The 17,029-nt window shown below is 40.6% G+C and overlaps 2 protein-coding genes across 3 annotated transcripts in view; one reads left to right on the top strand and one right to left on the bottom strand.

Moving 5' to 3' along the window:
- Positions 1-1,050, bottom strand: part of LOC133522844 (uncharacterized) — a 30,685-nt gene extending 29,635 nt beyond the window's left edge. For both annotated transcript variants that reach the window (XM_061858306.1, XM_061858307.1), the window contains exon 1: positions 628-1,050. In XM_061858306.1, coding sequence (XP_061714290.1) covers positions 628-894 — 267 coding nt within the window. In that variant the 5' untranslated portion in view covers positions 895-1,050. The remainder of the gene's footprint in view (positions 1-627) is intronic.
- A 170-nt stretch (positions 1,051-1,220) lies between these two features.
- LOC133522846 (ubiquinone biosynthesis O-methyltransferase, mitochondrial) lies at positions 1,221-16,533 on the top strand. The gene is made up of 6 exons (XM_061858309.1): positions 1,221-1,472; positions 2,731-2,907; positions 3,526-3,640; positions 4,234-4,368; positions 14,869-15,145; positions 16,340-16,533. Exons 1-6 carry the CDS (start codon positions 1,426-1,428, stop codon positions 16,471-16,473), a joined length of 885 nt encoding a protein of 294 aa, XP_061714293.1. The 5' UTR covers positions 1,221-1,425; the 3' UTR covers positions 16,474-16,533.
- The last annotated feature ends 496 nt before the right edge of the window (positions 16,534-17,029 follow it).

Genomic DNA, 17,029 nt, shown 5'->3' with positions numbered 1-17,029 from the left:
CTTATTTTAAAACTCATGCTGAAATAACATGAATGAAACATGCATGGCATGAACATATATGTCTGTAGGCTTAGCACGACGGCGCCGCGACAGTAACTCGTGCGCGAGATAAGTCTATAGGTAACCGTCTCTATCTAATTAATACAGTTCGAAAAAGACGCCTAATATATATCTCGTGTTAAGCCTACGCGTAGTAGCGGTACGGGTAAGTGAGCGCACCGCGTTTATAGTTAGTAATATTGTCAGAATAGTTACATATTAATTAATGGTGTTGGTAGTGGTGTTTGGATGGGCTCAACACGTACCACAGGGTGGTTGGTCTGTGACACGTACCATCAGCCCTAAAAGTGCATGGCGACTTTATCAATGAATTAATTTATAATTTTTTCTATGCAATTTCGCAGCACACTACAAAGGGGCCATAAGGGTTATTAAAATTATTAAATCCATCATTTCACTGGACACTTCATACTATCTTGCTACTAAGAGGAAACAACGCCTACTTTTATCCATCCCTCCCAGCAAAAAGTGTTCTGACAAACGGATAAATGTAATAACTCTTAGGGCAGTCTTAGGGCCTAATCCTCTCATCCCTCCTAACTTTTTGCTTATCTTATACTTGCTTACTTTGACAGCATGGGGCCATATGAGAATATCTAATTCAAAATTCTGTCCAGGATACAATTGGTACTGTATCTTCATGCCTTGAGTACAGGGCCCAAGATCAAGCCAACCTTCGTTGCAATCATGCCAAACCTCTATTCCGAGTAATTCTATGGCAAAGGTTAAAGTGAATGCACTTCCATCGCCAGCTGATAAATTCCTACTAGAAGATATTGGTGCAGGCTTGGCCATCAATAAAAATACATATCTATATTTAACCACTAAAACCATATAATATGACACATTGTTTAATGTTTCAACAAAAACATGTCATGTAACGTCATCGATATATATCCTGCATGAAACCTACGTACGTGATACGTACATTGTGGTGAATGAATATTTGGTTACTATCAAAGAATATAATACTCACTGTTACTATCAAGTTGCTATCCAGACATTGACTATCCGCCCAGATATTATTATGGCTGTACATTATTAGCTGCTGTCAGGTTGACAACTTGACACTAACGTTTTTACAACACTCGCGTCGCGTCAAATCTTCAATTCTTCAAATTAGTGGTTGTTGGGTAGCCGAGTTAAGCTAAAAATATTATTTTTAATGTTATAGAAAGGAAAGATATAAATATTGTGAGACAAAAATATTTCAATAAGTATCTGTAACATAATATTAACCAGTGTTAATCTGTAATTAAGAACCGTTTTTCGGGCACTTAAAAGGCGATTAAAAATTTACACCAGCAAACTATGAAATATCGTCATTCTAAACAAAAATAAGGAATAAACACATTATTAGCCAAGATGAATTCGCTTCAATTTCGTGCTAGTAAAAATATGTTTTGCTTATTGTAAGTACAAAGATTCAAATATTTATTTGTGCAACATAGGTAAGTTTCAAGACGTGAAATGTATATTTCAGTATCGCTGTCGTACTGAAGGAATATTTACTAAGATTTTGGGATAATGCCGGTTTGATTATCACCAGTTTGATTGCTCTGTATTACAATTAGACATTGGTATAAGTTGGTTGTATTGTTATTATTTATCCACTAACTTGTTGACATTTGTATGTCTACTGATGGTCTACTGCATAAAAAAACATTATCATGTTATGGTACATTCTGAATATGCAATGAAGTGAAAACAATATATGCAATTATTCATTATAATATTTTCATAACAAAACCTGAACTAACACTTCATCATCATCATTTGCTTGCCCTTGCTCCATTTACTTTGGGTCAGCACATGTCTTTTTCTTCCATACTTCTCTGTCACTCATCATCTTATTATCATTCACATCCACATCCTTTACCTCCATTTGTCCTTTACACTTTTTAGGGTTCTGTAGCCAAATGGCAAAAAACGGAACCCTTATAGATTCGTCATGTTTTTAATTTTATCCTACACTTAACTTTTAGAATATACTTAAAACCCGTTTCTTGGTTTAATAATTCATAGTACGTAGCTTGTGAGAATATAATTCTCATTGTAAAATAGCATTTTAACTACTAATTTTAATATTTAGGGACAATCTTACACAGATCAACCTAGTCACAAACTAAGCAAAGCTTGTGCTATGGGTACAGTCACATCTGAAAACATCGACATGATTGAAGTGCCAAATATATGTATACACGACTTTACGGCCCATATATTAGGGAAGTGTATACATATTTTTGGCAAATATTTTGATTTAAATTTGTATATAGATAAATATGGGGCATTTATTTGTGTAATCAGCACAAATATTTGTTCCTGAGTCATGTGTGTTTTCCATATATTTAAGTATATATATATCATTGTCTGAGTACCCATAACATAAGCCTTGAGCTTACTGTGGGACTTAATGGATCTGTGTAATGTAAGAATGTAATATTTATTTAAATATAAATACATATTTATATACATAGAAAACTCCCATGACTCAGGAACAAATATTGGTGTTCACCACACAAATAAATACCCTTACCAGGATTCGAACCTGGGACCATAGGCAGGGTCACTACCCACTAGGGCAGACCGGTTGTGTAACAAAAACAACCTAAAAAACTTTTTTAATTACAAGTAACTAAAAATGTATTGTCATTATTATTATTTTTTCAGAACATTAAGGTCACCAAAGACTCACACACTTGGGTATTCAACATTATTAGCCAAGAAAGAGAATGAAGACAAATCTACTGTTAATACTGAGGATGTCAAGCTGCATGCCAAATTAAGTGACCAATGGTGGGATCCCAACGGACCCATGAAAGCACTACATGCTTTCAATATGATTAGGCAAGTCTTGATTTACTCATACTGACTCTATATATTAGGATAATAAAAAGTTCCATTATAGATACTGACAGGCAATTCTAAATTACTTGAAACTGAATCTTGAATTTTAAATATTTTTGTCTTCAAATCACAAGACTTTGCTTGAAACTGGATCTTGAATTTTAAATATTTTAGTCTTCAAATCACAAGACTTCCTTAAGACACAGACATATTAATAGTTATTATTTTTACTAAAGGGCAAAATTGTTGTTTAACCACTCGTGCTAATATTGATACCCAAGCAAGTGAAAGATTCAAGTGATAACTATGAAATACTTACCAAAAAAATCAAATTAAATCAAATCCAAATGAACATAATAAATAAAATATCATTCAAAATCATCATTTAAAAGTCAATTCTACTAGCTAACATAAGGAAACAAAACAATATTACTTTGCTCCACGTGTGGATAAAATGCAACTTTCTCGTTAGTTTTAGAACAATCAAGAGTGCCTTTACCAGTTGGTGTGGTTGAAAACATATTAAAACGGTTCACTCACATATTTTATGTCAACAATTGCTGGATTATAGAATGGGTCACCTGAGTTGCTAATTGCCAGAATTTTTCTTTGTTACAGAGTGCCATTTGTAAGAGACGGCTTAGTGCACTCTCCACCAGATCAGAGAACCAGTACACCTCTCTTGGGAAAGAAGATCTTAGATATTGGGTGTGGAGGAGGAATTCTTTCAATGGTATGTTGAGGAGTACCCATCCATTTATTACCTACATTAACAATTGGAAACGTTTCATTGGTTCTTTAAGCATGGTTAATTCGTTTTCATTTTCTTCTCTTCAGCTTAATAATGTTAGGAATTATATTTATTTTTTACTAAAACAAACTGTGTTAAAGATGCATATTTTAGTATCATTAAGACCACTTTTAGTTATTCTCCAAAATAAGCTCCAGGTATTTCAAAGTAAGCTTGACATATGGTTATTTATTATTTGCTTTTCTATCTTAACAATCTCATTGTATTATATTTAAATCATAAATAATATAGATAGACTTTATCATTATTAGTACAAGCTAAAAATTAAAATCTACAAATAACATATCTAGCCAAAAATTAAAGACAATAGTTAGTTTTCGATTCTCAATTATTTTAAATGTCTATTGTCTGCCGAATAGAAAAAAGTAATTTAATAAGAATTATGTATTTTTCTTTCTATTGTACTAATACACAATAGAAAATGTGCTTTGGTTAAAGAAAAAAAAATCAGGTAATGCGAAACTTATTTCAGACAGTTCCTTTCTATAAATTTTATTATTATATTTACATTCCAGCCTTTAGCCAAACTCGGCGCCGAGGTGACCGGCGTCGACGCCAGCAAGGAGCTGATAGAAATGGCGCAAGAACACAGCCAGGCGCACCCGCCTTTACCTGGGAAACGGCCCTCATATATATGCACGTCGATTGAGGTAAAATCAGAATAAGTACTTTATTTTTCTTTATATAGAGTACATGCAAATTGGTAAAGTTTTATATATATACGTATCTGCAGATTAAACAAAACAAGTTAAAACAGTAATATTCTTAGATATGATAGCGTCTCCTTTTACCGCCGGCAGCTCAGAAGAAGCATAGCTTTATTTGACGTTCACAAGTGCACTGTAATTGCCTACTTGGAAAATAAACTATCTTTATTCTAATGACCTGTACATGTCGATTGAGGTAAACTCGCTATACAACAAATTTCGGACAGCGCTCTATGATGCTGTGGTGCTGATTTGGCTCAATGTACCTACGCCCAGTAAGAAGCCTATTTTGTTTTTTTTATGATAGAGGAAGCAAACGAGCAGACGGATCGCCTATTGAATTGACTGTACACATTGTTTGCAACTTTAGGCATGAATTATTGGCTAAGATAGCTAATATCTAATGTCCTTGAAATGGAATTATATGGAATTAGATTTAAGCCGACGATTTGGGACATCTCTGGTTATCCTGTACTAGTTGCGCAGCTCACCTATCTAAGTACGACTATGACATGACCGAGAAGAATCTGTTGGTATGACATTGACCTGTAAATGGACGCAGACCGCTAAAACAGTGAATGAAAAGATAGTTAAGATAGCTCTAAAGACCCGGATTGTAATATGTCAAACTCCCGGACCTCACGGCTGGATTGTAGTGAGGTCATGAACGGCGCAGCATTCTGTACGTTTTTTTCATACACTTAAGACGACAGTGGACGACCGCTCTCCATACAAATTCTCTATTTTTCTCCTATTAAGAGTTACATGAACCCGCCGTGGAAAAGCCGCTCCAATAAAATGGAAGCTATACTATAATTTTAAAACTACATACACTCTTAGATTCCATGAGAATTTGTTATACACATAATAAAACTTTTTAACAAAAAATAAAACCGACTTCAAAAATTACCAAAAGTGCCATACCTATAACATCTGAAGAGTTCCCTCGATTTCTCCAAAATCCCATCATCAGACCCCGACTTGGTGCCAACGGGACCATCTCGGGGTAAAAAAAATTTGAAAATCGGTTCACGATTCTCGGAGATATTGAGTAACATACATACAAAAAAAAACAGTTGAATTGAGTACCTCCTCCTTTTTTTAAGTCGGTTAAAAACTAGCGAGTAGTAGTTTTTTATGTAAAACTTTTACTCTCTCTGGTTTGTTGTATGTATTACAATTTCTAGAAACGAACACTAGCTCCAAACATAGATATTTTACTTGAAAGTTCATGTTGTTTCAGAATGTCGTTTTAAAATGAGAGCGTCACTTAGATTGTATGGTGGCGGCTAGCAGGCTCAGATTTTGAGACCTAAGGCCTCTAGACACTGATGGTACGGCACTTATAATTTCGGGGGACCCCGTTCTCGATATCAAAAACATTGATAGGTTGCCTGGGCTCCTAAGCCCGGGCCTTGGGCTAGGCCGAAAACCGGCCCTGCGGCTAGGTTTGTGACTCTTAAATTTAATATGTAACAGTTGTCTCACTGTATTTAAGCCAGTTACAGTAATCTGTATATATCCATTATCTATATTCTTATTGTAAATAAAAATTCGCATTTTTTCCATCTACAAGAACCACCATTATACAGCAGATTTCGTGTTCCTCATAAACATTTGAACGTTATGTAATGAGACCTGTTCTGTTCCATTAGGAAACGAGCCTTTTGGAGGAGCGCCAAGAATAGGCAGGTTTACCCTATTTTCTCTGAGCCAAGCAATATGTTTTGTTTTATGGTGCGAAGAGAACTGTTAGGAAGCTAATTTACTGCCCCATGTGAACAGATAATATTTACAAATATATATAATTATAATTGCAGAACACAAATAATTATTTAGCATCAATAGTGCCAGTGTTTTCCAATCAAAGCCAACCTAATGGCGACTGAATAAAAACAATTCATGCTAGTTATAATTTCCCAGCCTCTAGCACTCTAACAGAAAAATTAACCACGACCTTTGTAATGAAGGAATGAAGGCACATCAGTGGCTGTAATATGGTCGCATTTTTACGCCTGTCACGTTCTAACAAGTATGTAAGTGCGAAAGTGACGCGACAGGTGATAAAACGCCGACCATAATAAAGCCGCTGGCTTTGGTACGTATACTGTTAAGAAGCCACATGTAAATAAAAAAAACCGGTCAAGTGCGAGTTTGTTTTACTCGTGCACCGAGGGTTCCGTACAAACTTTAAATTATCTCGTGTAACTATAAAGGCGAAAGACTTGATCAGAAGTACCTATACTAAGAATATTTGTGTACAGTACCATCTCTCGGCAAATTTTCTAACTAATTTGCGCGATGTAATGCACGTATGCAAAGCATGCTCTCAGGTAGAGTGGTTAGGCTAGACTTGCTTAACACAACAATCGAAGTGACCACTGTGAGAGGCTGCCCGCAGGGGGGTGTCCTATCTCCCCTGCTCTGGACTCTTGCAGTGGATGGACTTCTGCATAAGATGGCGGAGCTTCGAATCGAAACTCAGGGGTACGCAGACGACCTTGTTGTGACGGTGAGGGGCAACTGCCAAAGTACTGTATCAGACCTTATGCAGAGGGCTCTCAACACCATAAATAAATGGTGTGGAGAGAATGAATTATCTATCAAGGCAGATAAGACAACTATAGTTCCATTCACGAACAAGCGGAAACTAGACAAACTTAAACCGCTTGTCATGAATGGAAAAAATATTCCGGTCTCAACAGAGGTGAAATATCTGGGGATATTACTGAAGCAGAAACTGACCTGGAACAATCACGTGGACGGAATCATACAAAAGGCTAGATCAGCCTTGGCAATATGCTGTCGTCTAGCAGGCAATCGATGGGGTCTAAAACCCAAAATTGCCTTATGGCTGTACACATCTATAGTGAGGCCGATAGTGTCTTACGCCTCTGTAGCATGATACAGAAAAACGACGCAAAAGGTAACAGTGGCGAAGCTGTCTGCAAAGAACTGCCTGTGTTATCATCACTGGAGCCATGTCATCCTCCCCGACGGCAGCCCTAGAGGCCATAGGTACTAAATCTGCCGCCCCTTCACCTGCATTTGGAATTGGAGGCGAAATCTAGCATGCTTAGAATAGCGGGTGCGAGGAGAGGTAACTGGTTATCGCAAACTCTAAGACTGTTAAGGGAATCAGTACACTGTGATATATGTACATGTATAGTACCGAAGGTATATACATGGGCACGTATCACGGCTGATCGCTCGGTCAGTGAACCCGCGGGTAGGTTAAGATTTTCATTATTTTATTTAATGTCATAATTTGGTGGTAGTTTTACTTTTCTTCCGAAATACATCTTTCAATACGAACGGACGTGCAGTTGCCTTTTTAATTAGATATTCCCGTGTTCCTTTCCTGGCTCCTATATATTTCATTTGGCGACGAATTCGGACAATTAAGCGTGCGGCAGTGAAAAGACAGTGTTATAATGTCGATTGGAAAGTTGCAACCGTTTGATCCTAGCGCGGACGATTGGGCGTTGTATGTGGATAGGTTGGAACAATATTTCATCGTGAATAGTGTAACGGACGATTTGAAAGTGCCTACGTTAATCACAGTGATGGGCAGTGCAAGTTACGAGTTACTAGTGACATTGTGTACGCCGGACAAACCGTCAACAAAGAAATATGAAGTGTTAAAAGAACTGAGGACGAATCATTTACAGCCTAAAAGGAGCATAATGGCGGAACGATACAAATTTTCGTCAACGAATACAAAAAAAAGGCGAGTCGTTGGCTGTTTATGTTGCGGATTTAAAAAAGTTGACTAAATATTGTGATTTTAAGACGGAACTGGAAAATAATTTGCGGGATCAATTCGTATGCGGCATAGCGGACGATACGATTAGGCAGAGGTTGTTCATAGAAGACGGGTTGTCATTCGCCAAGGCCTGGAAGCTAGCGGTTGCCATGGAGGCAGCAGAGAAAGACGCCGCGGCAGGCGATAGTAGGGGGCGCGGCACTAGTAAAGAGGTCGTGGAAGTACTATACGCATCGGCAAGCGGGGCCAGAACACCGGGTTCGTCCGGAACCTGGAGGGCTAACGGGGCAAACCAAGCAGCGGGGCGCAGCAAGGCGGCATCGCAGGCCTAGGGCGGGCGCGCGCAGGCGAGGCCGGCGCCCGTAGCGGGAGCGGCAGGAGCGCCGCGCGGTCGCGATCAGGGCCAGTGCCGTGCTTGTGGCGGCAGTCATGACGCGACGACTTGCAAATTTCGCATGTATTCTTGTCGCGTATGCATGCAGCAAGGTCATTTAAAGAAGATGTGTCCCCGACTACAAACCGGAGCGAGAGTGCATGCGTTGGACGCGAATGAAGAGGACGAGGAGGAGTTGTTGAACGAGGTACCATTTAACGCTTTATCTGTAGGCAGTTTAAGTCGTTATAAGCCGTTTATGCTGACGTTGGACGTTAACGGAATATGTTTAGAAATGGAAGTTGACACTGGTAGTGCCATTTCGTGTATAAGCCTAGAATGTTATCAAAGATTATTTAAAAATGTACCTATTTTAACATCGAATGTATTACTTAACTATTACGCAGGAGGAGATTTTCGCCCAGTCGGTAAAATCACTCCAATAGTTAAATATAAAAACAAAGAGATATATTTAGATTTATTTATTATAGACGGGGCAAAAACCCATTGTTAGGAAGACAATGGCTGTACGAATTGACAATGGGTTTGGAGCAGTTTAGTTGTAATAAGATCGATACCAAATTGGAACTTACTATGGATTCATTAATTTCTAGGTATAAGGATATATTCGCGGACGGGCTCGGGCGGTACACGGGCGGCACGGTGGCGCTGCGCGTGCGCTCGGGCGCCGCGCCGGTGTACTTGCGCGCGCGGCCGCTGGCGTACGCGCTGCGCGCGCCAGTGGAGCGCGCGCTGGACCAGTTGCAACGGGACGGCATTATCACGCCGGTCGAAACGTCAGACTGGGCCACGCCGATAGTACCAGTAGTTAAGCGTGATGGAGGTATTCGGATTTGTGGCGATTATAAATTAACACTGAACAGGTGCTTAGAAATTGACCGTTTTCCCTTGCCGAGAGTGGAGGACCTGCTGGTCAAATTACACGGGGGTGAGACGTTTTCAAAAATTGACTTGTCTCAAGCTTATGCGCAATTCGAGTTGGACGAGGCATCTAAACCATATACGGTGATCAACACACATAAAGGCTTATATATGTATAATAGGCTTATCTATGGGCTATCATCGAGTCCGGGGATATTTCAAAGGAAACTAGAACAACTTTTTGCAGACTTACCGCGAGTAGGCGTTTTCCTGGATGACGTAATTATAACAGGAGTAGACAGGGAGGATCATTTGCATACATTACATCAGGTGCTAGGACGCCTCGAGAAATTTGGGTTGAAAGTAAAGAAAGAAAAATGTTCTTTCTTCGCGGAATCGGTGACGTATTTAGGGTTTCGTATTAGTAAACAAGGGGTTCACACGTGTCCAGAAAAGGTTAAAGTCATAAAGGACATGGCGATTCCGGCCAATGTAACCGAACTTCGCTCATTCATAGGAATGATTATGTACTATGGGAAATTCGTTAAAAATATAAGTATGACGTTAACACCATTGTACAAATTATTAAGGAAGGGGGCTGCGTTTATTTGGACCAAGGAATGTACGGAAGCGTTTAATGCCGTCAAGCGTTGTTTGGTTTCCAGTTCGGTGTTGGCGCACTATGACCCTGAACTCCCTTTATGTCTAACTACAGATGCGAGTTCGAGCGGCGTGGGGGCGGTGATTTCGCACCAGATGCCAGATGGAACAGAAAGGCCTGTTGCGTACGCGTCCAGAGTGCTCAATGCGGCGGAGGTAAATTATTCTCAGATTCAAAGAGAAGCTTTGGGAATTGTGTTTGGTATAAAAAAATTCCATCAGTATCTGTACGGCCGAAGGTTTTTGCTAAGGACCGATCATAAGCCGTTGGTTTCCATATTTGGAGATAAGGGAGGTATTCCATCGATGGCCGCGAGCAGACTACAAAGATGGGCGGTAATTTTATCCGGTTACCAGTATGACATAGAATATGTGCCTACGGACAAAAATGGAGCTGACGCATTGTCCAGGTTACCTGTGGGAAAACAGGCAGCGGATAGGACAGAGGTAACATATGTACAATTCGTACAGGATTTCTTACCAATTACTAGTGATCAAGTCAGAACCAATTTAAAAAACAGATCATCCACTAAGAAAAGTGTTTATGTACTTACAGTCAGGGTGGCCGGCGAAGTGCGACGATCCAGAGCTGCAGCCGTATTGGGTAAGGCGTCACGAACTGTACTCAGAAGCAGGATGTATCATGTGGGGCTACAGAATGGTGATACCCACGGCGTTAAGAAATGACGTTCTGCGTGAGCTGCATATAGGCCACTTTGGAGTGGTTAAGATGAAAAGTCTCGCCCGGAGCTATGTTTGGTGGCCCGGCATCGATGCTGAAATCGAGAAAACGTGTCGGGAATGCACCACATGCGCTTTGGAAGCACCGGCCCCTGCCAAAGCTGCACCACAAGCTTGGCCATATCTCGAAGAAGTTTGGAGTAGGTTGCATATGGATTTCCTAGGACCCTTACACGGCATGACCTATTTAGTGGTCGTGGATTCATCGTCGAAATGGATCGAAGTAAAACAAATGACGAGGACGACGGCAGATGACGTCATCAGAGTCTTAAGGGAGATATTTGCGCGTTTCGGGCTACCCAAGATGATGGTATCGGACAACGGCCCGCCGTTCACGAGCGGAGAACTGACCCAGTTCATGCAATTTAATGGCATAAAACAAACGTACTCTCCGGTGTATCATCCATCTTCAAACGGGGCAGCCGAAGGTGCAGTAAAGCTTGTCAAAAAAACCATTTTGAAGGCGCTACGGGATAAGCAAGACGTGGACGCTGCGCTCCAGTCATATTTACTGGCGTATAGGAACTCTATTCACAGTAGCACGGGCGAGTCACCGGCGAGGTTGCTACAGCGAAGAGGTCTGCGCACCCGACTGGATCTTCTGCGCGCCGACGCCGGCGCCACGGCGCACGAGTGTGCACGCGCCGCGCAGCTCAGGACAGCGCGAAAATGCAGGGGGCGTCTCGAGGTCGTGTAGTGTAGGTGATAATATTTGGGCTAGGAATTTTAGCAAAGGGGAGAAATGGGTTAGCGGTACGATCACGGAACAATTAGGTTCACGTAATTATTTGGTGCAAAAGGGAAAACGGTCAAATTATTAAAAGGCATATAGATCAGTTACGCAATAATTCACGCTTAGCTATAAGGGCGTGCCCAGCGACGGACTACGATAACCATGAGAACTCTGAGCCGTGTGCGCCACCGGAGCCCGCCTTTGTACCACCCCCTCCGATACCTAAACGTGTGCCAGTGCCCGTAGAAAGATATGGTGATCCCATATTATATTAAGTGCTTATTTGTAATCATAGAATTAGTTTGAAATGTAAAGAATAATACGGGTTTGTACTTTCTAGATAACGATACCTACCTATTTAAGGAATTAAGTTCTGTTATTAATTTGCTATGGTAATATGTAATTGTTGTATAGTAATATATATATAGTGTGAACGGCTTGGCCATGTCAGTCTTATTATTATTCGCTTAAGGCTTAATTTTATCTGACCTGGAGGAGAAGTTTTCACAGAATCCTTACTAGCCATATTAGTACATGGCCAACGACCGTATACGATGTAGTTTTATTTAAGTGGTAGGGTGTGATATATGTACATGTATAGTACCGAAGGTATATACATGGGCACGTATCACGGCTGATCGCTCGGTCAGTGAACCCGCGGGTAGGTTAAGATTTTCATTATTTTATTTAATGTCATAATTTGGTGGTAGTTTTACTTTTCTTCCGAAATACATCTTTCAATACGAACGGACGTGCAGTTGCCTTTTTAATTAGATATTCCCGTGTTCCTTTCCTGGCTCCTATATATTTCATACACGATACGAGTATTCCTGTTCTTGGGATGCCGTCCGACACGATGGCACCCAAATTTTGTCCACACAAACTCTACTCAGTGGAACTCCCCAAAACGGAGGACCGGTCAAACGGTCAAATCAAGTGGAAAGAAGGAAGCCTGAGGTGGTACACTGATGGCTCCAAATCCGGATCTGAAGTAGGCTGCGGAGTATATGGCGAAGCGCCTAGGAAGGGCATTGGTTTAAACCTAGGACGTTATTGCTCTATATTCCAGCCAGAGGTATACGCCATTCTAGAATGTGCGTCAATCAACCTGCAATGCAACTACGGCAAAAATACAATCTATATCCATTCGGATAGCCAGGCGGCACTCTTGTCCCTAACCTCTGATGTTACTACATCAAGGCTGGTCGAGAACTGCAGGCAGCTACTGAACAACCTTGGAGCCAGGAACAAGGTTGTTCTACGTTAGGTCCCGGGGCATGCGAGTATCGCGGGAAACAAAAAGGCCGACGAACTCGCGCGAGCCGGGGCTAAGGGGAAGAACTTCAGTCCTGAGCCTTTTTGTGGTATTCCCAAAAGCCTAACGCGGCTCACCCTAAAGACCTACTGTCACTACAAAACCATTCAACTCTGGAGAGAAACTACAGGCTTGAATCATTCCAAGGCCTTCAGCAAAAAGGCGGCGTCGAACGCCTTAGCGCTGTCTAGGAACCAACTACGCAACTTGGTAAGGGTGCTTACTGGGCACTGCGGCCTAAATAAGCACATGCTCACTATGGGGAAACGTGACATGGGGCGGTGCACACTCTGTATGGAGGCAGAGGAGACGCCTTTGCACATCCTCGCAGAATGCCCTTGCCAAATGCGCACTCGTGACTTAATCCTGGGCGGACACACATTGCGTCCGGGGGAGTTAGGGCCTACGCTAGCTGACGCGGATGCCCGCCGCGTGCGCATGCACGCGGGTGCTATTTGTAGGTGAAATCCGCCGCACGCGTCCGCTTCAGTTAGCGTTGCTCATACTATTTTTCGTTAACCCGCTCGTCTGCTCCGTGCACCCGCGCCAGCTAGCGGAGGCCCTTAGGGTCATAATTCATAATTAATTTATTTCATAGAATATGGTATATACAATTTTGGTGTCGTTGTTTTTTAGTATAGAACAGCATATTCTGCCATCACTGGCGTAGAAATATATACAACAAGAAATTTAAGGTCTCTCGAGGTCAAGAAGATCCTGCAGCTGTTTGAAGTTGCAGGTTTGGATCGAGAGTTGTAGTAGGTGGCGATCACAATAGATCAGGAATGGTCGCAGTGATATTTAGGCTGTAGAGCCTTACATAGCCCCTGACAAAGAAGAAGAAGAAGAATGCACGTATGTTGGTTTTTCGAGAATAATTCTCTATCATGTGAACCGATTTCAAAAATTGATCTTTTATTTGAAATAAGGTGTATTTAATGTAATCTCATAGAAATTTCATGCATAACAAACACACGTAAAGTTGGTTAAATTGCAATCTGAATTCGGAAAGGTTTTTTGTTAGTTAAAAATTTTTTACCGAGATTAATTATATTTTTCCTGTAAAATGTATAGTAATGTTAATATTATGTAAAAGTTTCATAATTTTTCGTCAGTAAACTTCAGAGATTTTCTTTCATATATCTTTTTTTTTTTTCTCTATGAAAATGGAATGTACAATTTAAGCTCTTTCAAACTTGACCTAGTCACTAGATTGAAATTTTGCCCCCTCTTCATATGAGGCATTTTCCCTAATTAATAAAAATAGAATAAATTTCAATGTGCCTTTCAAATCGATAGCTTAAGTGGTTCTCGAGACGAGATATTTAGCGATGTGACAGACAGACAGACGGACGGACAGAGTCGCACCATAAGGGTTCGTTTTGTACCTTTTTGGTACGTAACCCTAAAAACTGTTTAACACGAGCGTTTATGGCTGCTTCTGTACAGAGATGAGCGGCGGAGATGAGAAACGTGCGTGAATCAGCCAATAGCGTGGTTGCAGGTAATCCAGCGGAGCGGAGAAGAGAACCAATGCTATTGGTTGATTCCCGCACGACTCCTCTCATCTCCGCCTCAGTGCTAAGGCAGCCTAAATCTCTGAATCTATAATCCTTTGTCTCATCTGGTATACCTACATGGGCTACATGTATATTTAGTAAGTATGTAGTTATTTAGAAAAAAAAAGTTTTTTTTTCTAACAATTACATCTTAAATATTCATTCGAAACTGCATGTGCCGTTGACATAAATGGCGCCGTTTCTGCGCACGGAACGACGCATTTGGAGCTAAAACTATCCTTATGCGCTGTGTTTATTAAAATGACAACCACATTTACGCGCTGTCACTTAAATGTGCACTGTAAATATTGTACCGAAGGTTTAAATTCCTCCGTTATTAAATTAGGAGGCGCTTCGTTTGATCGTACATTGTATTTGTGGTCCACTGTCTTTGTAATGTAATGTTGTTATCAGGAACACGCAAAAGATCACGCCAACGTCTACGACGGAGTAGTGGCTTCGGAAATAATAGAACACATCGAGAACGACAAAAAGGAATTGTTCATCAAATCCTGCATACACACGCTGAAGCCAGGCGGGAGGATTTTCTTCACGACTCCTACCAGAACTAGGTTGACACAGTTCACGGCGATATGCTTAGCGGAGAACGTGTTGAACGCTTTACCAAAGGGCACACACCAATATGAGAAGTTCACCACGCCGAACGAAATGACGTTGCTATTAGAGAGAAGTGAGTACAGTTAAGTCTTAACTAGTCGACATAGTAATTAGTGTCCGACCGATGTTTCAGTTTCGGCTGACTTAGACAAAAAAAAACATGTTTCGCCAAAAACTGTTCTCAGACTCATATTCTTGCGCCGCCCTCATCTACTTCAAAATGTTATAATAGCTCTTTTACCTTCCGAGCTGTTCGGTTGTGAAATGCTTTGCCAGTAGATTTAAGATTAGCTAAATCACTCCCCATTTTCAAAAATCAGCTGAAACTATACTTTCTATCTCTGCCTTAAGTTGCCATTTTATATATTGTATATATGTAAGTATAAATATATATTATATTATATTGTATATTTATTAGTGTATTAGTATGTGTGTTTGTGTTTGATAGCCTCCATATTTAGCTCCTTGCACTACCTTTTGTATGAGTTCTACATTTCCTGCTACCTAAAGGTTGTCTGGAAGAGATCGCTTTTTAGCGATAAGACCGCCTGTTGTGACCTGGTTCTATTTTCCTTTAAATTTATTTGTAGTTTTACATGTATGTGAAATGTATAATTTGTTGATGCAATAAAGAATATTTACTTACTTAATACTGCCGAAACTTCGGATCGCGTTCGGCTAGTTTTCTTTAATGATAAGCGGTGGCTGCTAGTGGGACTTATTATTATTACGACCCTATTGCGTCCTACTGCTAGGCCTTCCCCTCTTCTTCCATTCGTCCCCTGATTTTAAACCGAATAACGTAAAAAAGTTGTCAGCTAGATAGTGTCTCTTATTTGTCGATTGATGTAGTTCAGGGGTAGCCATCGTCAAACTTTTATGAAGATAAAAGGAAAAAAAGAGCAAGGCAAAGGGGGGTCATGTGTTTATGCATGTTTTTTTGTTTGTTCATTTGTGACAAGCTCAACGAACGCACGGCCCGATTGTGATGATACTTACATCAATCGATTTGTCTTAATTGTCCCGAGTGCTAAAGTGAGTGTAACTAAAGACATGAAAGTAAGAAATAAATAGTTTTTTGCAGTACGTAGTATGTTATTCTGCTATTGCTCTCGGCAAAGGCGGCGTAAAAATGCACGTTATTTCTTGAGCCACCAGAGGGCGTCGCTAAATGTACCTTGCCCACATAAAATTTTGATCTTGCCCCGCCACTGCATCTCGTCTCGGGTATAGGTATATGTATTTTTTAATTTCTTTTTATTTTCAGATGGTTGCCATGTGGAAGCGGTCCTCGGCAACTTCTACAACATACTCCAAAACAAGTGGTATTGGATCAGTTCCACCACTTTATTCTTTGCTCTGCAAGCCATTAAACTAGAAGACGAAGCGTTACCGAGATAGCCAACTCAAGATCAATGTTCTTATACTTTCTAGTCGTATAATATAGCTTCGATATGAGAACCTTTCATTTTAATCATTTTCGTTGTCATTTTTTGGTAGTCAGCTGCAGAAAAAAGTGAGATTATTAACTATTAGGTTTTTAATGTTTTTATTGCATATCTTTTTCACAATTTCAACTAGGTACTCAACAGTTATCTGGAAGAGATCGCTCTTTAGCGACAAGACCGCCTGTTGTTTACCTCTACTTTTAATCTTTTTTAATATGTTGTGTTCAACGTTGTATCGATATATGTATATACATAGTAGTCGATACATGAAAAGTCCCTAGGATAATTAACCCATTCATTGCCGACGCCTCATATTTTTACTCATCACGCAGTGCCGCCGCCTTCCACGCGACGACGCGAATTCGCGTCCGCGGCATTACGTTAACATTTCATGGACGCGAGTTCGCGTCCGCGGCATTAGGTTAACCTATTTCAAGGGCGCGAATTCGCGTCCGCGGCATTACGTTGTCAAGGACGCAATTTCGCGTTTTCGGCATCGTAAGTGAAAT

The sequence above is a fragment of the Cydia pomonella genome, chromosome 11 (genome assembly GCF_033807575.1).
Source record: "Cydia pomonella isolate Wapato2018A chromosome 11, ilCydPomo1, whole genome shotgun sequence".
In the NCBI taxonomy this organism is placed as follows: Eukaryota; Metazoa; Arthropoda; class Insecta; order Lepidoptera; family Tortricidae; genus Cydia; species Cydia pomonella.
The sequence above is the reverse complement of the archived record's forward strand: the minus strand, read 5'-3'. Positions and strand labels throughout refer to the sequence as shown.